Consider the following 24,391-nt stretch of genomic DNA (forward strand, 5'->3'; position numbering starts at 1 on the left):
GTACTGGTTTTTGATTTAAGGTTATTTTGTTTCTGGTCTTTATTGGTTTTAATATATAACTAAGAATTTTGAATTATAGAATGATTGTATTCATCTTTACAGTGTCGAACTGATGGAGCAGTACTCCGAAACGTTTTCAATATCGACATGGTGAATTTGCTTTGCGTTTTTTTTTTTTTTTTTTTTGAATTCCTTGTGAACTTGCAATATAATGCAGACTGATAATATAGGGAACGATATAGAAATATTATTAAGAAACGATCATCCCAAGAAAAGATGAATTTCTGCGACATAAATCAATTAGCCATTATTCAATTCACGCTCAGCGATAAAAACTAAGCAATAAGGTTAATTTAATAGCATTATAGAAAATTGAGCTGATAGAACACTGATAGGACAATACTAAAACACTAGAAATCTTGGGTCGTTCTTCTTCAGGAAGATTAAACTTGTGAGCGAATTTCGGCTGTCGACGAGACTTAGCTTCTTATCACTTAATATATCGATTGTAAATTCTAATTCAAGTAATTTAGATGCTGTAAATTCAGGTACGTAAGTAAATTTAAGATCGAGTAAACTGGCAATTAAAGTAAATAGGTAAGTTTAGTATAGATCGAGTAAATTGGATATTGTAAAATCAAGTATGTAAGTAATTGCTAGATCGGAAAAACAGGATAATGCAGTTCCTAAAGGCAGCGATGAGCGACTGATGAATAAACAAAGGAATTATTAATGAAGAGACCTCGGCCAGAGACGCCATCGTCGACCTGCGCGGAGTAGCGGTACAGGAGACACCGCTACACATAACTGCTACGACCGTGCAGTGCTCTGTATAATTACCTTCAGGGGTGATGACTGAATAACTGCCTCCAGGGGTGATGACTGAATAACTGCCTCCAGGGGTGATGACTGAATAACTGCCTCCAGGGGTGATGACTGCATAGCTGCCTCCAGGGGTGATGAATGGATAGCTGCCTCCAGGGGTGATGACTGCATATAGCTGCCTCCAGGGGTGATGACTGCATAGCTGCCTGCAGGGGTGATGACTGCATAGCTACCTCCTGGGGTGATGACCACATCACTATATCTATAGGGGTGCGCTGCTTGCATTTGCCAACGAATCATCATAACCCTCATCACAATTAGTTGATACTCTATATCTTAAAGGAGCACAATCACCACCACTCATTGTTACTCATCATAAATACTACCAACCGGGATTCCCCATCATTCACCATCACTCACCACAACTCAAACCACTCATGTGGTCACCATTCATGACCACCCACTCACGATATCACGAATAACACAAACTGGAGCAGTCAGAATCTCTCACTGTCACTCACCATCACTCATTATCACTCACCACAATTCAGCCACCGGAAGTCATCACTAGCTGCGTCATCAGCACTTCCGCCGTGCAACACGAAATTCATTCTATTTTGTGTTGGCGTTTTGTGTCACTGCAAAAACATGTTGTGCAGTAGCCTATGGTCAGGTGCTGTCAAATTCTAAATGTACTTAATTATGCTAATTATTATGGCTGTCATAATTCCTATTCATTCTGTGTAATAATTCTCATTCTGAAATTCAAATTTTTTTGTTCTAGGTTGTGCTGAAATTCCCATTATTGTCAGCTGGTGCAACGTTTTTGAAGTTTTACTTGACCATCTGTTGAAGTATAAAGTGAAGTACGTTATAAGTTTTTTAATATCGTTCAATTTTACAAAGATGTTTTTTTATCCTTGTTACTGTTCTAAAAGTTTTTCCATTACAATCCTCTTTACCTGTTGTATTTACGGGAACTTCAAACCCAATTGGACGAAAACGTGAAAATATATAACTCAGTACTCACTGCAGTGAGTGACAGAGAGCCCATTTTCTTGTCGACGAAAACGTGAAGTCACGGACAGACGGACGGACAGATGGACGGACGGACATGGCGAGCACAATAGTGCATTTTTTTTCATAAATGAGAAAATGCGCTAAAAATCAGCCATTCAAAAGCAACCTTCTTCCACAGAGTACAATACGAGAAAAATTTAAACTTTAGGCAAAAATGATTGAGAAAGAGAATTATAACCCATCATTCTTGATCCTATTATTTCCTATCCCATAAATGTTAGACAATATGAAAGGTCCGGAATGAATTTAAGCTCCCATAATTACAGTATCCATACTATCCTTGCAAAGAACTATTATAGGGACTATATTACCTATTATTATTATTATTATTATTATTATTATTATTATTATTATTATTATTATTATTATTATTATTATTATTATTATAAGACGTGTTAGTTTTTTGTCATTTTGTACTCATTGTAACTCATTAGTCAGAAATCCGATTTTATTATCAGGCGATGAACAAAATTAATTCCCCATTTCATAATTGGGATATGAGATGATTTTTTGTTCAGCAATTGTATGGCAGATAGTTCAATACTTGCACCAGAACCAAAGCTTCATATTATGCATGCTACAAATCATTGCGCTGTCGTCAAATAACAACAGTTGTGAAGCCAATTAAATGTGTGGATTTTTTTAACGTAGCATGCCGCACTTTCGGCTCAGTTCGGGCCACACGCCACATCGGTTAGGGCCACACGCCACATCAGTTCGGGCCACACGCCACAACAGTTCGGGCCACACGCCACATCAGTTCGGGCCACACGCCACATCAGTTCGGGCCACACGCCACATCAGTTCGGGCCACATGCCACATCAGTTCGGGCCACACGCCACATCCGTGGCTGGGTTGGAGATACACGCTGTTGCTGTGAGTGTTGTGTGTATTAAAAGTTTTATTACTTAAATCATTTTAGTTACTGCAAGATTTGAACATATTAACTCTTAATTTTAGGGAATCTTTAATATGGATTATTCACGGATCGCTGGATATTTCAGGTTCCGAATTGCTGCTAGAATGTTAGTAATTCGGGCAAGCTGTCCACTACTTATCTATACAGATAAAATTATGTAAGCTTTAATAAAGCTCAGGCACACATTTTGGCACATAAAATAGCGTCAAAATATTCTAATCGACGTTATGATTTAGAACGTATAGCAATTAAAGTCCTACACCAAACGATTACATTGAATTAAGAACCTAAGGAGTTTCTCTGCTAAGTGATATGTGCAGCAAGCATTTACATTGATCAATTTACATTATATATGGTGTCCAGACTTTATACTTAACCTTGAAGCTGTCCAAACTATTTTTTCTTCTCAGTTATTAATAAAAGAGTCATTACTTCTGATCTCACCAGGAAGACCCACTCTGGCGCCCACTCATTTTTTTTTTTTTTTTTGCGTCGGCCCACTCAGTCAAAACAAGACTTGCGTTATCAACTTCACGTTCGAAATTCATTTCTTGCCAATAAAATCTATTGAACAAATAGCTGACGATTGCACTTGATTTCATGCATTAATTTGAGTACACTATATTTCTAATTATAATTTCAATACATCTAATTAAATTATAGTAATCCTAATTCTAATTATAAAAATTTTAATTAGATTTTCCACAAATTTCTGTGTAACTTCGCGAGTCGCGGACAAGACGAGAGCGGCGGCGCTGCAAGTCACGTTCTCGTCTCACGCTTCGCCTCCTCGCGCAGTTCCGGCGGCCCACGCACTTCCTACGCGGGCACCGCGGCGACGCGCGTACGTAACTTCCGACGCCGTTACGAATTTCTGTGGGCACAAGAACGACGCGCGTAACTTCCGACGTCGTAACGAATTTCTTGGGGCACAAGAACGACGCGCGGAACTTCCGACGTCGTAACGAATTTCTGGGGGCACAAGAACGACCCGCGGAACTTCCGATGTCGTAACGAATTTCTGGGGGCACAAGAACGACGCGCGTAACTTCCGACGTCGTAACGAATTTCTGGGGGCACAAGAACGACGCGCGGAACTTCCGACGTCGTAACGAATTTCTGTGGGCACAAGAACGACGCGCGTAACTTCCGACGTCGTAACGAATTTCTGGGGGCACAAGAACGACGCGCGTAACTTCCGACGTCGTAACGAATTTCTGGGGGCACAAGAACAACACGCTCTACTTTCGAAATCCTAACATTTTTCTGCGGACACGCCTGCAACAGCGACGACTGTTATGTCCGACAATTATATCAACTTTGCGCATTTTCATCCATTATAGACGCAACAAAATTTGGTAAAAATTCTCGGCAGGAGGTTTTCTCTAGTGGCTGAATCATGTAAATGATATATGAAATAAACAAACTGAAGATATTTATCCTATATTTGACCGTGAGAGAAATTTTTTATAAAGTTCAAGGAACTTTCAATTGCTAATCTGATATATTTGCCTTATATTTGTAGCTTCATGTTAAGACTAACTTGATGTAAATATTCAATCTTTATTCCAATTCTGAAAATGCTTGTTGCATTCTGAAATGTCAACGTAAATTCCATCCTGTTGAAAATCTAATGATGCAAATGACGAAGAGTGCATCATCATTATTAAAAACATTGAACGAAAATTTGCATATCGATTTCTATCATAATGATAAAAAATGTGGAAGAAATTATTCTTAAAAGTTTGTAGTAGAAGAACAGGAAACGATGGCTCTGCCACAAAGTTAGGATTCGCCCGGCGAGGTTAATGCACGGCGTCTTTTTCCGGATGCTTCAGAGGGTGGCAGGTGTCCGGCTGCTGAGATCCTCCGGAGCCAACGAACTAACCGTCGTTTGCGACGTCCAAATATAAAGTAATATTGTGAGACGTTACTTACAGAATTGATTATTTTAATTTAGATAATAGCGTGTTAGCACTCCGAGGTAGTTTTAAATTTACTTTTGAATTGCTGAAGGTGAATACCACAATTATTTACGAAGCCGGTCAATTTGGGCTCACGATTGTGAATTTTATTTCAGACAAAAAAAAAATTATAGAGAAAATTTCGAACTAGGAACAATTTTGCTCAACCCGGTGTTGATTTATTTTCCATATGAGAAACGGTGATTTCAAAATTCGATTTCTAATGCATTACGCCTTACCATGAGAACCGTGATAGGTATAAGGAAATTTAATATTTAAATCATCCCTTTGGACTTATAGTGGGCACTTCGTCAATAATTGAGAGTGTGAAATGCGTTTCTCGTTTAAATAAGTTTCATGTAGATAGATCATAACGTGCTCATGTACTCGTATATAGTGGATGCAATCGCCCATTTAAAAATATTAACTTTGTTGAATGTGGAGACTATTGTAAAATTCTTGTATCATTACGTTTAAATGTGCAAAAGTAATTAAGTGACATAAAACATTAAAATTTTTTCTTGTATACTTTGTCGACACAGTTGAGGGTGAAAGTAAATGATGCTCAATTTTCGTGAGAGTACTCGTAAGATTTTTTACTGGCCAATTTATTAACAAGTGTTCGATCAATTGGCGAAAAGAAAAAATCTGCGGTGAATTTGATCATCTCATCCAGATTGGAATCACCGTAGGAATCGAGTAATACAGGGTGACCCAAAAAAAGTTGCTAAAAGTAAAGGCTTATAACTCGAAATTAAACGTAGAAAGATGAAATAAAAACCGCATTAAAGAGTATAACTTCAAGTTTTATTCAGATTACAATAAATGTTCAAAATGACCTCCTCGCTGTTGAATACACAGCTCGATACGTTCTCAAAATTTGCGGTAACTGCAGACAAGGTATCCTGGTAAATAAGTGCGAAAGCTTCACGAATTGCTATCTTCAGATTGTCTATGCTGTGTCTTGTACTGAATACTTTTTCTTTCACTTTTCTCCATAGGAAGAAATCCAAAGGCGATTCATTAATTCTTTCTTCAATCATGGCATTGTTTTCTTCTGATCTTCCAGATCTTCGCCGTCCAGAATGACCTTTGTTTTGATTCAGGATCGTTCCTTTATCTTTCCACTGACGTATCCACTTCTTGATTGTGTTGCGACTAACTTCTTGTCTGTATTTGGTGGAATAACCTCTCTTTATTTTGGTTGGTGAATTTTTCAGGTAAAATTGTTCGACAATGAAAATTCGTTGCTCAGAATTTAGCTACATTGTAGGGGGAATCTTGATTTTAAAAAATAATGAGTTTTAACTATGAAATATATAGAGAACTTTAGTAACATGCATACCAAATAAAACTTGAAGTTATACTCTTTCATGTGTTTTTTATTTAATTTTTCTACGTTTAATACTTTTCGAGTTATAAACCTTTACTTTTAGCAAGTTTTTTTTGGGGGTCATCCTGTATTATGGAGATTTGAATGAGTTATGAAAATTTTCCTAGGCATTCATCATGAGGTTAAATTATTTTCTCCACATCGTACCAAATACCTTCCGATTGACAAACCGTAAGAGAATATTTGACAGCCGTGATATTTATAAATGTTCAACAGCAAAATAATAATAATAATAATAGCGGTTTCAGCGTTTATTAGGCCGTAGGCCTGTCATAACATCGCAGAACATTAACAGCATTTCGCGGTCTCGAACTCGCAACTCACTACCCTCACATTTGAACCTAAATTAGTTCTTGAATGAGCTAACTGGAGAGCCTAAAATTTTTTAAATGGGATTCAATGAATGTGATGATGTTCTCATAAATTGATGATAGAAAGAAAAGTTAAATATAAATTAATTACTAATTAATTAAATGGAAATAAAATTTTAAAAATAATTTCAAATTTTAATTAACCGTTGTTAGAAAATTCAGAATATTTTCAGATTACAAATAATACTTTTATGTTTTTTATGAATGAATAGTTTCGATTAAAAAAGAGTGACTTGCTCAAAAATAACTTATATCTTTCAAGTTCTGTTCTTACATAGTAGAGTTTATAAGAAATTCTGTTCCGTTTTAATTTAAGGAAGACTATGAAGATTAAGTTTGAATAGTTGTTAACGTCTAGGATAAGGAATTAACAGTTAAGAGCTTGAAGGAGGTGACAAATGGTGTATTTTAGGTTGCTGTGTAATGTAAAGTATAAAATGTTCCTTTTTCCTCTATATTAACTTGATTTAATGCATGGAATGGGCACCTAGTCCTGCGAATGCATGCAAATTCACTTCTTTGCTTGGACGCATTAATAACTTTGGCCGTATTGCCGGCCTAAAATCTTAACCTTAACCATATTACTAATTAACTTATTTACTAAATTAGCTGAGTTGGGCCAACCTATAACTAACCGTTGCACATTTTACTTAAATCAAACCTCTGATTGGCATCTATGCCACTTCTAAATGGAGCCATCGGCAATAATTTAGAAGGTTGGTTAAATTAATATTTGATCGATATTTATTTGATAAAATATATGACATCATATTGTTCAATTAAATTGCCCTTTATATTTTACTGTAATTCAAGCCATCTTTGTTACGTTACAGATAACGACTCGCATCACACGTCTCCCATTCTGCGGGAACTTTGTCGTACGGAACGCCTCTTCTGTTTGCTGCTGCGTGCTGCCGTATTTAGTGTCGCAACTTCGCAAGGTTAATGCTGGGAATCAAGGTCACTGTTAAATCATTTGCCGATAAATTGGAATACAGAATATGATCACATAAAGCATCCTTGAACTAAGTTTGTCAGTTAATCAGACTGTTTTTATCTCTGATTGCAGTTGCTCCACTGCTTCTTCAATTCTGATTTTTTTTGCCTTCGAAAACCTTCGAAGATTTATCCTGCGGATTCTCAAATAAAGTTTATCAGCGATTAAATTCGTGTAAATTCCTTACAAGTTAAGTTCATCTGTAGGTTGAGTTCATCATAGCTTTTTCTATACTCTAGTAAAAAGATTAATTCAAGTATTCAAAGGCGCCTCTAGCAAGGACCTTAGCAGCTTTATAGGACTTTTTTTTTTGTTTATAGTGCACAGTATTATTTTAAACTGGAGTTAGTATCGATTCACGCAAACAAAAGATTAGTGTAAAAGGAGTTTTCTGAATTCATTGAAATCATTTCATGATAGTCTAACTAAAATATTTCACAAATAATTTATTTAGAACAATTTTCTGTACAATTGGTCGTTTTCAATACAATATCTCACGAACTCATGTTCGCCAAGCACTAACATATTCAAATTTAATCTAATGCATTGACTTTCTCTGCAGTTTTTTCCGCAGTTATCGCTTCAAATGTACATTAATAAATAAGCGTGTCCAATACTTTATTGACCATTTTACTCCCAACTCAAACTTATTAAAGGTTATTTAGTTTTTTATCCACGATTTCATTCATAATCCATGCCAAGATACAACAGCTGAGCATGTCTTTCATGAGAAGAATATTTGTAGAAGTGCTTCTACTTATTTGCCTATAGTATATAAGCTTTCGGCTTTATCAAATAATTTTGTTAAGGTGGTGTGCACTTGTGATTTGTTAAATTAAAAAATTAAATTAGCTAAATTCAATGTTAAAAAGAATTAAATGTCAATATATTTGATATAGTTAATTATTAATTCGTTTTATACGCCCTAACGCTTCAGCTTTGATATAAATGTAAGGGCGCTATGCGAAAGTTAGTTTTTCATTGTCGTCACACAGGAAAATAATCAGAATAATAAACTCCTGGATAAAAAACTTTATTTTCACATCAAGCTTTATGTAAAACAATCATAAAAATATAAAGAATCACTTAATGACCTTCATCCCTTAGAATTAAATATCCTTATCATTTACAAATTATTCAATTGAACATGGAAGCCTATGAGTTCGCAAAAGAAATAGGTGAAAAAATGCTAATAAACATGTCTCTATACAAACTAATTATAGTTAAAAACATCTCCACTAATAATAATTATTTTGAGACACGAATGGGCATTGCGTTGTTAAAACATCAATTCTATTTCGATTACGTACATTTTATACATGCCTAAAATGAGAATGGAACTCATTTCGATATGTATTTATTTCATTTGCCTAAAATGCAAATCGGAAGAAAATACTAACACATATAACCCATTGATAAAATTCACATTTTATTTCTAAATATACATAATATTGACATTGTGATCCCGTTACATTTACAATTAAGTGATGTCCATACAAAAGTAGAGAGTCAAAACATTTCAGGGGACGTATGAAGTGTATGAAGTGTATGAAAAACATTTGTGCGTGTATGAAGTCCTTCTCGATATTTTAAATACCTGGAAGTTGGTTGAGAAAAAATAATAACGTACAAAGTCCTAAATGTTGTAGTGTCATTTTTATGCTTCGATGAGTCATTGCACCAATAATATTCATGGTACTCAAGCATTATGGATAGTCCTCATGTACAAATGTACCGGTCAATCATCCTTTCGTAGAATCAAATACACTACGTTAATGAAACGACGCACGATTCTGCGCAACTCACCAATCACTTTGCCTTTCATGTGATATAATCGAGATGTAAATGCCAGTCTTGTAATTTTCATCGGTTTGTAGTTATTAAGAACACATAGAAATTTATAGCCATGAGACTGAAACATGCCAATATTTATTCGTAAGATAATCCGTGGATAGTGCAACTGAAGAAATAATATTCACCATAGAGCAAAATTACTTTTGTACAATCAATTCTGTTTAATTTTTATGTTCACAATACATACTGTCTTCAATTCTGAAATGTTATTATCAAGCAATCCAGAAGTTTTAGTCATCGTTGTGGCAGCAACCTTCAGCAAATTTTTATTCTCAAATCGCCAAGAAAGCAAAAATTTTTGGTCTCGCCGTAGGCACAAACCAGCGACAGTTTGCACGGGAAACCAACGTTTATATAAAACTAACAGGATAAATGACCGCTTACCTAGCTTAAAATTAATTTAAATATTTATTATTGCTGGATCCAGCCGCCTCGGGAATATCCTTCTGTATTTAAAATCTGTACAGTTTTGTACACATTACGCGGAGACATGATTGCACCAACATTGCGCACTGTTGACAATGAACGATACATGAAAAAAGGAAACGAGTATACATGAGAACATCAGTGAGAATGAGTAGAGGTTTGCATGCGAAAAATTAGGCGTTCTTATTGCCTAAATTTTGTTGGAAAAAGAGCATTTCTTGAAGGAGTATTTATGTCATCCACAACGAGTAGCTCCCCTAAGATAAATGACGTTGAAACAACATTTATTACAAGCTGATTGCGTTAAAACAGCGTTTATACTACGTTATTTCAACGTCTGATGCCTAATGGGTCGGGTAATACAATACTTCTATACTGGCCGTCAGTTTATTACAGGGAGTTTATTTTAAAATAGAAGAGTCGGTTGAAGATTCTATACAAATGATGAAGACAAACACGTGAGTCAAAATACAGATGACTGAAAGTTTAATGTCATATTACTCATAGCTATCGTGCCCGCTTAAATAGACTCATCAAATGGAAATGTGTCTCTTCATGTGAAGGCTTAGATGATCAGATCTCGAGAAAGATCTGTCACACAGCCTGCATTGGAAGGGTCGGTCCCCTGTGTGCTTGCGGTAATGCCTCGTTAGTTCGTCAGATCTTGCGAATTTCCAGCCACAGCCTTTCCACCGACAGATGTACGGTTTCTCGCCGGTATGAGTGCGCTGATGAGCTTTCAGGTGAGACGATTTAGTGTAAGTTTTGCCGCAGCCTGCGTTAGGGCAAGTGTGGATAATGACCTTCCGTCGAGCTCTTCGTCGTCTACGGGGCGCAGGCTGGTTGTTCACGGACCCGGGAGGAGGTCTTGCAACCTGCGCGGTCACAATTCCAGACTGATGGGGGGAAGAAGGGGGCGTGAGCACCATGCCGCTGTTGCCCCAGTACTCGTACATGGCCCCTGCGAAGCCTGGTCTCGCCTGCATCTGATGTGGTGCTGAGCCAAGAGTTGCGTTCCCAGGATGAAAAGGAATCCTCGGGAGATTTGAAAAACCACCTTTGTTTGATGACGGTGACCGAGTGATACTGAAAGTACCTGAATGAATTGTTATGGAATTAAATGTTCCATTGACAGCGGCGTGACTTGATGAATCGTTTGAATTCAAAGGAAGCCCAGGCGGAGATAGACTAGAGGCAGAGACCTGCCCTAGCGTAGAGGTAATCTCGTTGACGCTGATTGTCGGTAGCGCACCTGGAACACCCGAGTTGCTCTCGTACATAGATGAGTGTAAATGTGCGATATTTTTATCGGCCATTATTGGTCCTACGCTTGGATCATGATTGCCAACCGAAGTAGTCGCATGCATGGATGTCGATGTACTGCAGTGAGGGCTGGAGGTTGCCGGGTGTAGGTACGCAGAACCAACGTAAGGTGATGAAAGGTTTGCTAAAGTGTAAAATTGTTCGGGCGATAGCGCGAATTCGTTATTGTCAAGCACGGCTGACTCTGCCGCTCCGTATCGTCTCTGTTGGATATTTTCCAGATGCTCTTGCGCGTTCATCTGCTGTGCCTGTTTCACCACATCGCTAGGGGTGGGCGTGTGGACGGCAGTGGACTCGTTTAGAGGAGGACTTTGGTAAGTATTGTGGTGTGCAGCAGTTGGCCTGTCTTGCAATTGGTACAAATGACAATTAAGATTCTGACCAGGCACCTGAGAGACGCTGCTGTGGGTGGACACCAGAGTTGACACTGGAGGCAAAGGCCCCTCTAGGTGTTGGTCTGGAGGAGTAGGTGGTAGTCTGATGGGGGAAACGCTCATCTGATGTGACAGGTGCTGCTGCGCATGACCTCCCACGGAGGGTGGATGGTAACTGTGCTGTGGAGAGGACGGTGACAGAGGGAACGGTGTTGGTTCAAACTGTAATAAGTTGTGGGGGTCGTGAATATCTTGCTTGTGATGGACGTGTTTCTCGGGGGTGAGATGGTGGAGGGGGGTGGGGGATCCTGAACAGGTTGGGGACTGGCTGGGGGCTAAGGACTCGCAGAGATTGCCATCGTCGTGGAGCAGTACAGACTCCAAGTCTTGCCACATCTGCACATACAAACAAAACAAAAAAATTACTAATTTTTTCATATTTTGTCAACAATGTTTTCACAGATAGCAAGAAAGCGGAGCAATTCAGGCACACCATTTCTTGCTCAAATAAAATACCATTACAAACATAAAATCCGATAGACAATTTAATAGATGTGGGAAAATCATATTTATCAATTCCATATTAATTTCTAATGCATCAGCTTTTTATTAAGTGAACAGAACATGTAAATTAACTTAAAGATTTAGTTCAGCATAAATCATTAAATATCGGCGTCAGCAGCAGAATAAATGAAAGTCAAGAAACGAGACTTACTATTAATTTGATGATCACTTACTCTTCTTCAACGTATATAATGATTTCAACAAAGACCTCGCCCGTTAATGTTTACATATATTTTTCACATCTCAATTCCGTATTGTTACCGTTATTCAAATAAGACTTGCCTCAACATCGTACTGCCAAACAATGAGTGTCATAAACGAGGATAAGTAAACGCATTATAGAAGTTAGATGGTATAGAACTTGCTTTAAGAAGCATCTTGATGATAATTTCGCTCATTAGGCTCAATAACGAGTTAGATTAGAACAATAAAAGTTTACGCTAAGAATAATCTGTACTTTTGGAAAAATAAATTTGTGATACAAGTCATATAACCTATCTGTTTACCACGGTACATCAAATTCCATAATACAAAGATTATATTTAGCTACATATACGATTGCAATCGAAGAATTTCTTTTAAATGAGGTCGTATTGATATAATATTGACTGGCAGTGCTCTTATATAGACATCATCTACACTAAGCCCGCAGGCTAGTCAGGGCAAATCTATAATAACTCCACGGAACTCACAATCAATATTTCACTACCCACTTATTACAGTATATGAAGGAAAGATCTTTCTATTCGTTCATGTCCCTCGATCATGGCTCTCAACTACTGAAGAAAAATTTTCAATGTGACCTTCCTACATAAAAAATTAAGGGAGTTAAATTGTAAAATCACTTTGAAATGAATAATCTCTTTAAATGATTGTATTTTTCGGAAGGCACGTTTTCAATGAATGGGTTGTTCGTGGGGAATCGGGAACAGCAGAAGAATTTATGCAGGTGTGGAGTGAGGCTTTATGTTATCCTGACTTGAATTTGAAAGAGTATCCATGGAAGAAAGTAACGCAATACTATATTCTCTACACACATCAGTTCTCTAATAAGATAAACACTAAATGTATTGCGCGGCAATATCAGTGTTTAGTCTTGCTATTCAATTGTTTTTTTTTTTGCAGTTTTTTAATGCGTTATGCCAGGAACGGTCACAAGGAATTTTTCGTAAAGAATTGCTAATAAAATAAACAGGCATGAGTTTCTCTCAGATATTCGGCTCGGAGATATAATATGTCTTTATTTATTATTATTTATTATTTTAATTATTATTTAGCATTATTAATATATTATTCCCCGCCTCCCACATCGTACTAAAAAATGAACGATGTTTCTCAGTGTACCGTTTTAAAACCAATCCTTGTAACACATAAACATATTTTGATGTTTCAATTTATATATATAACATACATCTATAACAGAGCCATCAGATCACATCGCGGATATCAGAACATCAATAGAGAAGAATTGTTACACACAACAATAAATTTTCATCAGAATTGCAGTTCTACCCATACACGTTTCGTGAATGTATGCAAACCCACAGCGTAGACAAAGGCTGACAAATCATGATTGAGAATTATTCTAATGCTCGATACTTTTCTTGGATAAGAGAAACAATAATTTTTAACACCGTGTGAAAATTTGCCAGTATAGTCGCATAAGGCTCCTGGGTATATTTTATATGTTTAATGCTACACCTCGTACGTATATGAAACGCGATCGATCTATAAGAAGTGCATGACGAGTGATCAATTTTCAATTAAAGTGGAACGTATTGATTATTCGTCGAACAACTTTTTACACTAAAATAATCTTACAGTGATGTTCATTTACGACGATAGCCTTGAAGTTCAAGTTACTGACCTCGTTAAAGTCGGCAAGAGCAGACGTGAGTGACGTGGATGGAGTTAGTGACGGACGCAGAACCTCCATTTTGCTAGAATGTCAAGCGTCCATTAGTGAAGAGCCGCAGGGCTCGACAGGGGTCACAGCTCCCGTAAAATAACGAACGAAATTTCCTATCAAGAACACGGCTCAGACAATTTTAAAGCCAAATTTCTGTGACTCGCTCAATCAGCCAAATGATAATAAATTCTGCGGTGCTATCGTGTCGCGTTAACAACAGAAATATTATAAATTTTTCGGATAAATAATGAGTGAAAAACACCGAGCACGTGTACTGCGGGACAGAAGTATCGACGTTTGCCTTTACTTCACGGGACTGGAAGCGGACTGAGCACTTGCAGGGACTGGAACTCCAGAGCACTGCAGCGCCGCCCTCACGGCCGACAGGTGAAACGCTGCCACACGTCGCCATCCAGCCAGGCTCTGGAAACGGCAGCGTTGTCTCCGGGAAACATTTTAACTCTTGAATATGGGGACGGTGAGGCAGCTTTTGGAAACAACTGCTGTACCTCTGGAATATGGGGATAATGAGGCAGCTTTTGGATACAATTGTACCTCTGGAATATAGAGATAGTGAGGCAGCTTTTGGAAACAACTGTACCTCTTGAATATGAGAACGACAGCGTTGTCTCCGAAAAACATTTTACCTCTGGAATATGGGGACGGGAAGGCAGCTTTTGGAAACAAGTGTACCTCTTGAATATGAGAACGGCAAAGCAGCTTTTGGAAACAATTGCACCTCTTGAATATGTGGGCGGGAAGGCAGCTTTTGGAAACAATTGTACCTCTTGAATATGGGGACTGGAAGGCAGTTTTTGGAAACAATTGTACCTCTTGAATATGAGAACAGCAACGCAACTTTTGGAAATAATTATACCTCATGAATATGGAAACGACAACTCCAGACCATTATTGTATGTTTGCTCCTCCATGCCGTAATGCTAGACAACTGTTGCACCTCTTGAATATAGAAGCAGCAACGTCAAACCACCATTTCAACGCTTATAGAAACTTAGAAATTGGAAACAGCAACGGAAACGATTGCAGCTCTTGGAAACGATTGGAATAGCAAAGCTGTCTGGGGAAACCATTGCATCTCGCTTTGTTTTCTTCCTCTTCTGTAAACGTAGACGACTTTAAAATTGCTGTTGTTCAGAAGGGGAAGTGCTCCTATTAGAGCTTCGTTATATTTAGTGACTATTGCAATGGTGTGCCTTTAGTTTGTTATTATGTGTGTTCAACGAGCTGATGGAAGATGCATTAATCAAAATTATTATTTGCAATCGGCGTTTCTTGTGCAATTGATAAGTTTATTGAAAATTATTTTCTTATTCGTCAACCTCCAAATACTCGGAATAAAAATCTCAACAATCATCGAAGTTTCCTTCAGTCAAGTTTGTTCTGGATTCGAAGAACATGGACGTTAAATTAAGTATTAAATATTCGGAAGGTCTATTTTACGAACTTCATTCGTTCGTTAACACTTCAACAATCAGTGCTAAAGTTCGTCTAAGTTATTTAGTTGATTATGAGCTGGGAAACAGTGCCTAGAAAAAGTGTTTGAATTTTATTCTATTTTTCTCCTAGTGTTATAATTTTATCCTAGTTCTATCATAGTGCAAAAATTCTCGTCTAGTTTCCTCCTATAGTGCAAGAATATCGTTTTAATTATCTTTTAGGGTTAAAATTTTATTCTATTTCTCTTTTAGTGGCAAAATTTCCTCCTAGTTTTTCCCTAGTTGCGCCTGGATTTGAGGTCAAGAACGACGACGTCTTTGGAGCAACTAGAGCGCGTTTAGCGTCTCCCCCTCCCCCGCCCCACCTGGGGGTCGTCGCTAGGTGTGCCCCCCCAAAGGCCCCCCTCCACCAGGGGTCTGACCAATACGAGCGCTGCTCCGTATAATGGCTGAAGTGTTGTTTTTCACCACAATTTCCTGCAATAAAGCAGCTAAAAAGCGGCCGTTCTTTGCTTCAGGAATGCGTGAGCTGCGGCGCATTTCAATGACATTCTTAATGTTTAGCCTGACGATGGTGAATTATTCACTGAATTCAGTGAATGAATTTCGTAACAGAATTTGTTCGCATAGGAACAGTGGAATGATGTTCTCTGAATCTCAGTAAGTTTGTCAGTAAATGCCTAATCAGTGCAAGATAATTAAACTTAATGCAAATGAATATATAACAGTTATATACCTACAACAATACTTCTGATAATTGAAAATTTTAATTTCGAATAAACCCAGAGAAGAAAATTTTCAATTAACTCGATACAAATTAACTGATCTATATATACGCGGTGGACTACTTTGTTCTGTACGTTTCACTTAAATTCGACTGCTCAGTTTAAAGTCATTATTATAGCGCTAGTTATATTGGAATAATATCCTCGCCGTGCTTAAAATTAACAGAAAATATTCAGTCTGAAAATTGGCCGGAAGTTTGAGGTACGAGATTTATTCAGTCATTAATTAAGTTTACTATGAATAAATATTACCTAACTCAACTATAGCCCGAGCAGTACAAAATACTATAGAATGGCCGGGCTCATGTTGCTTAAATTCTTAATAAAAAAAAACATTTCTTCTTGATGGGATATTTGTAATTCCCATCAATAAAATAGCATATTATTATCATAATTCTAATAAATTGAGTATATCCGCATTCGCCATTCATTTATTCATTATATAATATGTCATGCGATTAATGCATGATATTTAGACAAAAAAAATCATTTGCATTCAAGAATTAAGTACAGGGCTCGAAGGTATTTTCCATTTGTTATTTCAACGTAAATAAGTCGCAACTTTCACAAGCGCGAGACACTGCATGAAATCTACGGGATTTTATCCCACGTTTAAAAGCTAATAGACTGTGCATTAGCTGATAGGCTGTACATTAGCTGATAGGCTGTACATTAGCTGATAGGCTGTACATTAGCTGATAGGCTGTGCATTAGCTGATAGGCTGAGCATTAGCTGATAGGCTGTACATTAGCTGATAGGCTGTGCATTAGCTGATAGGCTGTGCACTAGCTGATAGGCTGTGCATTAGCTGATAGGCTGTGCATTAGCTGATAGGCTGTGACATTAGCTGATAGGCTGTGCATTAGCTGATAGGCTGTGCACTAGCTGATAGGCTGTGCATTAGCTGATAGGCTGTGCATTAGCTGATAGGCTGTGCATTAGCTGATAGACCGTGCATTAGCTGATAGGCTGTGCATTAGCTGATTGGCTGTGCATTAGCTGATAGGCTTTGGTCTCAAACGCCATTTAAATGTTATTGATTCAAATTCGACACTTTCCATCAGCAACTATTTCTTATTTAACATTAAATTACAGTCTATCTTTATCCAGAGCTCCTGATATTTGACATGCCTATATAAATTAGAGCTTTTGACTGGCATTTCCATTTCTTGTTTTGACTAGCGAGCAAATTTCAGTTACGAACGAAAGCTGCTACTATAACGACTTTAATGAATTACTGAAATATCTATCCCTAGAAATCAATCAGCTTTTCAACACTCAAGGCAAGTGTTGACTCTTATACATTTTAAGCAGAAAATCTCTTCTTGCCTGGGTCGTCATAAGTTTTTATATCATCAATCTCAACCATAGCGATGAGGTCAGGATGGCCGAGCGGTCTAAGGCGCTGCGTTCAGGTCGCAGTCTGGTTCTCCAGGCGTGGGTTCGAATCCCACTTCTGACATGAAAATATTTTACAAATTTAAAACATACAGGTGTAATACCATCCTGATTTCGTGATTGTAGAACTACAGGAGTACTCTTAGTATGTGTAGCGGACGGGTACGCAGCCGTCGCCTACAAATTTAACTCTTAAAAAGCAAAGAAGCAAACGCTCAGTACAAAAATTCTCAGCTAAACTCAGCCTCAGAACTACAATGCCGCAGACCACGCTTGAAACACTTCAAGCCACACCATGCAGTTCCGCGACGGCTCGAAACCAAAGGCGCTGTGTGCCTACAGCCACTTCTCCAGCCAGTCTAGTCTCCACTGCATCTACACCCCAACATACGCCTACCTCTACACTTACCCTGCCTCCCCACCTCGCTAAAGCCAATGATCGGATCCAGTCCCCCACATGCCCCGTTTATCCACCTTGCTGCAGCCAATGAGGTTAGGTTAAAGAATTGATGTCACATGTTTTCTTAAATCGCAAGTTTAAATAAAATTTAAAAGCAAAGAATAGCCCACAAAAATTCATATCTTTATAGAAAAAGTTTCGGAGTCCAGTTCCTAGTTAAAAAAGTTAAAAGTTAATCAAAAAAGTTAAAAGTTAATCAATATTATTGTGCACGATGTGCATCTGCGTACGTTGGGATGACGTCACGCAATTTTTATTCCAGGGTCGCTGAGCATAAGGGCAGGAGTTGTAGGACCGGACAGTTGCTATCGCGCCCACCTCATTCGGCTGTGCGCACTCATGCCGAGCAGTGTGATGTCCCTGTTTCTGGCAGTGACTTTAAGGTGTTAGCTTCCACCTCCGGTACTTCAGATTTGCGTATTTTAGAATCATTGTACATCTTTAAACTTAGGCCTAGTTTGAATTCAACTGTTAGCTCCTATCCTCTTGAAATTGTGAATAGATTGTTTTTTTGTGCTCTATTTTATTTGTAAATTTAAGTTTTTAATTGCGTTCTGTGCGTTCAATTATATTAATTTGTTACTTTCTATATGAATTCTAGAGGTTAGGTTAGGTGCGGGAAGGTTTGTTTCGGTGGAGAGGTGGGGCACTTGTGGAGGAACAGCGACTGCTGGCTTACGGCACCTATGGCTCCATGCACGTAAGTTCATAGGCTTATCTACTCAGTAGCATGCTTGCTCACAGGTAGGAATATGAAAGTGATGACGGTATTGGGAAATGCTGGCCTCCAACATGCAACCACCCTATCGGAAGAAGCAGACCCATGCTACGCTGGGAATGAGTGCCGCCTCTGTATTCCTCCGTCGTCAGCTCCCCGCAGGCAAGTCGTCCTTAATTGCCCCGAGATCCCGGGAGCTAGTCTGTAATTACCGCAGACATTTTCGCAAGACATTTAGACAGAATTTATGCTTTCCAAATCTGTTCTCAATCCCAAAATTTCTGACCATCGTGAAAAACACGATAGAGAAAGCAACTTTTGTGCGTCTCGTACGTCTTGACCACAGTCAATCAGAGCGTTACGACGCTGACACAGCTGTGTCTGCAAGGGGCCAGGAGCTACGGCTTCATCCTCAACCGATTTGCTTCTGCGAATTTATCAAATTCAATAAAGGGCCTATTGGAATTAAATCAGCCTATTATTGATTAAAACCGGAGAACAGACCTCATGCATGCTGCGGAGCATTTTAAGTGACTTCATGGGAAACTTTCCATGCAGTTTTTGAAATAAATTATTTGATATGAAGTCAATTTTCTGGCACACCGGAGGCGATTAAGGCACGTTAAAAATCGTCATGAACGAATCTCGATGTCTGTAAGACCTATACCTGATCGTGCTATCTCATAACCCAAATATTTATTTCGGTTATATTTAAAGGCGAATGATGGTTTTAAGGTGGCTAGCCTTAAAACCGTCAAACCTAAGAATAGCCTTAGGTCCGCCATTCAGTAAGCTTTATGGTCATTAGCCGTCTCATTCATGCAAACAGTTAAATAAAATAATGAGTTACAAGAAATGCAAATAGTTAATGAGAAATAAACGCCTTTTTCGGATTGTTTCAGGCCGGATAGAATTTTGGCAACTTTCCAATCTTAGGCACAAACTCTCGTTAGTCGCAGGAGTTCGCACGCCACGTTTGGATTGACTGTTTTTTAATTAATCAATCGTTTATCAGAAATATCTACGACAAAGAAATGTGCAAAAACAGATTCACGCCGAAGAAATATGTATTGCGGTCACTCCTCATGAACAGTACGATCAAAATGTGTTCCTTTGCAATTCCATTTGATTCACGAAAGTTTAATTTTAGCTTAGCGTGCATTATTTAACGTGCATCTATCAAATTAATTCATTAATCAAATTCATGACGACATTCATGGCGAGCCTACTAAGTGAACAAGTGCAAGGTGAACCTACCGAGCCAGCAGGTTCGATAACTTAGGGCGATAAAGATTTTGTTTCGCACAACTAAACAAAATCGTATATGTTTCGTGAAGAGCTTCGTGCTTCAGAATTTAGTACCTTGAGCACAGCTACATCTTGCTCTACAGGTAGCTATAATTCGTCTTCACTAATATGGACGAAAAATATCATTCCAACAAGAAAAATGGTAATGTTATTAACTCCTAAAAAGTTTCTATATCATCGATCTCACCTTCAGTGGCATCGTCAGGATGGCCGAGCGGTCTAAGGCGCTGCGTTCAGGTCGCAGTCTGGTTCTCCAGGCGTGGGTTCGAATCCCACTTCTGACAAATATTTTTATTGGACTATTCGTCTCATTGAAGGAATCTCCTGAGAGCGGAACTTTTTGAACACACTATAACTCTAAATATCCAAGCTCGTAAAATGAATTAAACAAAATGCAAAATTTGAGTGAGGATAATATCAGAATCTTCTTGAGCGATCGAAAAATATCCTGAATAAATTGAGAAATATACTTTGTGCCTGAAGGTTCTTGCTTGGGAAATAGCTTGGTAAGTATAGTGGCGGACAATATTTTAGAGGTGTAGTGGAATTTTATTTTATGTATTTCTATTATATATATTTAACCACAAGTGTGTACACGCACCCTAAGTAAGTGAAATTATTTGATATTTTTCTTCTTAGTAAATATTGTCGCACTTCTTAGTAAATATTGTCTTGCTTCTTAATAAACCTTGTCGCTCATCTCAGCAAATATTGTCGCGTATCTCAATAAATATTGTCGCGTATCTCAGCAAATATTGTCGAGTATCTCAATAAATATTGTCGCGTATCTCAGTAAATATTTTTGCGTATCTCAGTAAATATTGCCGCGCTTCTTAGTAAGCATATCCGAAATCTACAATTCGACGAAGAATAGCGAAGTGATAACTACAGAGTATAACAGAGCAATAGACACGCTCTGACTTGTGACCACCACTGTCATATATAGCGGTCAACGAGCGTACGCGGCGAGGATGTCATTTTTATTGAAGTCGGAATTGAAGACAGCGGAAAAGACCGAGATACGCAGGCCGAGACCAGCGTCAGCAACGCAGCTAAGAAATATAAAAAATTGTGTCAAGAGAACGTAAATGAACTGAAGCAAAATATGGAGGAATAAAAGCGCCGTCAAGAAATGAAAGCTCTCGAAGACGAGGAAGTGAAGAAGCGTAAGACTGAGAGGAGGTTGCAGATGCAACACAAAATATTCGTGGCCGAGAGCGCACTGAGTCGGGCTAAACAAAAAGAGGCAAATGGTAAATTGAAAAAAGTGGCGCAAGAACGCAAGGAAGACATGGATGTGCAGCAGGATGATTGTAGTGCCCGGCACAAGAAGCAATGGCAGCGAGTTGTAGATGGGGAAGATTTTCCAGATTGATGAATAATGGAAGCTTGAAGATAAAGGATTAGGTTTCGAGCATTGGAAGCAATGGCGAAGAGTAGAGGACAGGGAAGTTTTAATTATACTCGTATATTTGGGGATACAAGAGACTTAGAGATGATGGATTATAGAGAGCAGTCACGTCAAATGAGGAGGCTGAAGGCTAAAAAGAATGAAGTTTGTCTCTAATGGTTCGTAATTATTAAATCATCACGTAGTTATTTTAACTAGGATAAAAATTTGATTGATTTCGTTGCTTTTGGGTGCATGTAGAATTGCCAATGCATCGACAGATGTATAACTTTTATATTTGTTAAAATGTTTAAAGTAAAAATGCAAATAAAGAAAAATGTATCAGGAGATAATTTGTTTCAATTTCAAGCTTACACTGAAAATATTTTTAATGAAATTTAAATGCAGGAATACAAGCCAAAAAAGTTTATTACAAGATTAAAAGTTGAATATATAAATTCAATTTAGAGTAGCTGGTAGCTCTGTTGAAGCACTTAGGCTTGAAGTGCCAATATCTGAAATGAGAATAAGCGGTTGTGCGAGAGAAAATATTATATTCTGAATTCGAAAAGGGGCTATAAAATATTGTGTATGCGAATGCAAGTGGCCAATAATTAACAATAATTAAATAACTCGTATCATTTGACATTCAAATCATCAATTGGATCCTTAGTCAAAGCATTCAAGACTGCAGGGAATTTTCTTTACGCAGGCTGCTAGACACTAACAACAGAAAATAATGAAATAAATTGAGGAAAAATTTCGAAGACCTCAGAAATTATTTGCCAATTTCAATATAAAAAATTCGCGTTCAATTTCAAACTATGAAGTTACTTTATAGATTAGATCATTGCAACAGGAAAAACCACTGCACCTTGAATAAATAATCGCTCTCTCCTCTGATTAGGAAAATATCATCACTGCTAGATTTCTAATTTCATTTTAGGTACTGTACTCAAAATACACATAATTTTTATAATGTGTACAAAATTTCACCAATGTAACAAATAATTAACGTTTGAGAGGAAAGCTGTAAGTAGCCTAAAGCCGTTCACTATTTTAGCTCACAGATGACTTTCAAAATAAAATTTTCGGGCAAGAGTAAACAAGTTTCGGGGTTCTTCATCTTTGCGTTCACATACAATTTTGGGCAATAAAACACGATGAAAAGTAACTTTTATTTACACGCTTCAATTTAATCTAAGCTAATATAGCAACACTCGCGCTCCGTGAGAACGTTTTGAACAGCAAGCGGTCACCCATGCCTCGGATGCATGATTACCAATACTGCAATACCATCCACCAGTCACGGTCTAAACTTTAACATTGATTCAAAAATAATTAAACCTGATGCTAAATGCAACAAGTTTTGGAAGAATTACGGGATTTGTTATCAAACAACCTCGATACCGTAACCTAGAGCATCAAGCTGTAATTGATTGCAAAGCAGAAGTATCAACGGCATTGGTTGGCTCTCAACTAGCAACGCTTCAGCCATCCATTCCTTTCTCGGCAACAAAGGCCATGAGGTAACAAATGGCTAGTGGGGAAAGCAGACCTGATATGCCAGGCATATTAAGAAGAAAAGTTTAAAATAACATTTTAAACGTTGTTTACATTGTCGTCGATGTTATCGAATGCGAACATAAAATTAATTAAAAATAAAAAAACTTCTATCTGGATGTAATGGATATCTAGATAATGAGCACCAGAAGAGTTTACTGTTAATATTCACTAACAACTGACATATTTGAGGCAGGACGAGAGGACATAATCAAGCAATAGTTCACGCTGTTTCAATTAAGTGTTAACAGATTTACTGACAATTATTTCATATAGCTTATGACGGTTAGAAATAGAACTTTTCATGCCGATAACAACTCCAGAAATGGAAATTTGAAAAAATGATAACTTATGACCGACCATCAAGTTAAATAAAAAGTTTGATAGTCAGAAATGTATGGCCGCACGAAAAACTTTTACATACTTTAAATGAAAACTTAAATAACATACACAATAAAAACTTCGTTAAAGCATATTATAGTATCTGGATCATAGTTCAATCTTTTATAAATAATCTCATTCATGAATAAACATAAATAGCTGTCTTTTGGGGTAAACAATTTATGTAGGCTTAAAAAATTCCCCAAAAAAGAAAAAACATGTTGATAAATAAATGTCAACGCACTACAAATAAGTAGACAAGCAACAAATGAATTTCTTCTGCCTTCATTTCAAAGGACTCGAGCGCTCGCAACAAGCAAAATGGTCATAAGCAAATGGCACAAATTCACGGCGAGTTTAGGCTTATCTCAAGCGAGACCTCAAGCAATGGCACGAAAGGAAGTACGGACGCTAACTCTTGAACCAACAGAACACAGGCGCGCAAATTAGAGTCGTTGACCACACAAGATATGGCACTGCGTTTCGCTGACCAGATAACATCAAATATCGACAAGACCTGCTGGTCGATTACGTCAATTAATACCGTACACTAATAAACAACTGCTTCCAGCGATTAATGGCACTAACCATTGCAAATCTTAAACCATTGCAGTCAATCAGTTCATCAAACTGATGAGTATCATGGTTCGTAAACTAAACATTGAGAGTAATGTTGACATGGATATCAGGAGATATTTTCCCGCATTTCAGAGACAGTGATCAGTTAAATTTACAGCGTGAAAAGAAGAGTGGAAGTGTACTTTTGATAGATCAACTACAATATAACCAACATGACCAGGAACGATTTCTTAAACTTATGACCTTCTTTAATATATATTAAAATTGAATCTGCCTGCTTACTAGTAGTGATTTCTCAGCTAGAAAAAGCTTTCTACGTCCATGACGAGCTGCTCAACCAATTGCATGTGA

At 37.8% G+C, this 24,391-nt stretch overlaps 1 protein-coding gene and 2 non-coding genes across 3 annotated transcripts; 2 read left to right on the forward strand and 1 right to left on the reverse strand.

Moving 5' to 3' along the window:
* Positions 1 to 8,581: 8,581 nt before the first annotated feature.
* LOC108682856 (Krueppel-like factor 12) lies at positions 8,582 to 14,329 on the reverse strand. The gene is made up of 2 exons (XM_018172101.2): positions 13,959 to 14,329; positions 8,582 to 11,923 (listed from the first exon to the last, which is right to left on the reverse strand). Exons 1-2 carry the CDS (start codon positions 14,025 to 14,027, stop codon positions 10,364 to 10,366), a joined length of 1,629 nt encoding a protein of 542 aa, XP_018027590.1. The 5' UTR covers positions 14,028 to 14,329; the 3' UTR covers positions 8,582 to 10,363.
* A 3,292-nt stretch (positions 14,330 to 17,621) lies between these two features.
* Positions 17,622 to 17,705, forward strand: Trnal-cag. The gene has a single exon. It is a non-coding gene; the product is annotated as a tRNA-Leu (tRNA).
* Positions 17,706 to 20,327: 2,622 nt separating this feature from the next.
* Trnal-cag lies at positions 20,328 to 20,411 on the forward strand. The gene has a single exon. It is a non-coding gene; the product is annotated as a tRNA-Leu (tRNA).
* Positions 20,412 to 24,391: the final 3,980 nt, after the last annotated feature.

This window comes from Hyalella azteca, unplaced genomic scaffold (assembly GCF_000764305.2).
Source record: "Hyalella azteca isolate HAZT.00-mixed unplaced genomic scaffold, Hazt_2.0.2 contig1316, whole genome shotgun sequence".
NCBI classification, from domain to species: Eukaryota; Metazoa; Arthropoda; class Malacostraca; order Amphipoda; family Hyalellidae; genus Hyalella; species Hyalella azteca.

What these genes read in the sequence shown, in the direction of transcription:
- LOC108682856 (XM_018172101.2), bottom strand. Translation starts at nt 14,027, where the DNA reads ATGGAGGTTCTGCGTCCGTCACTAACTCCATCCACGTCACTCACGTCT. An exon ending in CTCTTGCCGACTTTAACGAG is followed by an intron (nt 11,924 to 13,958) that starts GTCAGTAACTTG and finishes TTGTATGTGCAG; the next exon opens with ATGTGGCAAGACTTGGAGTC.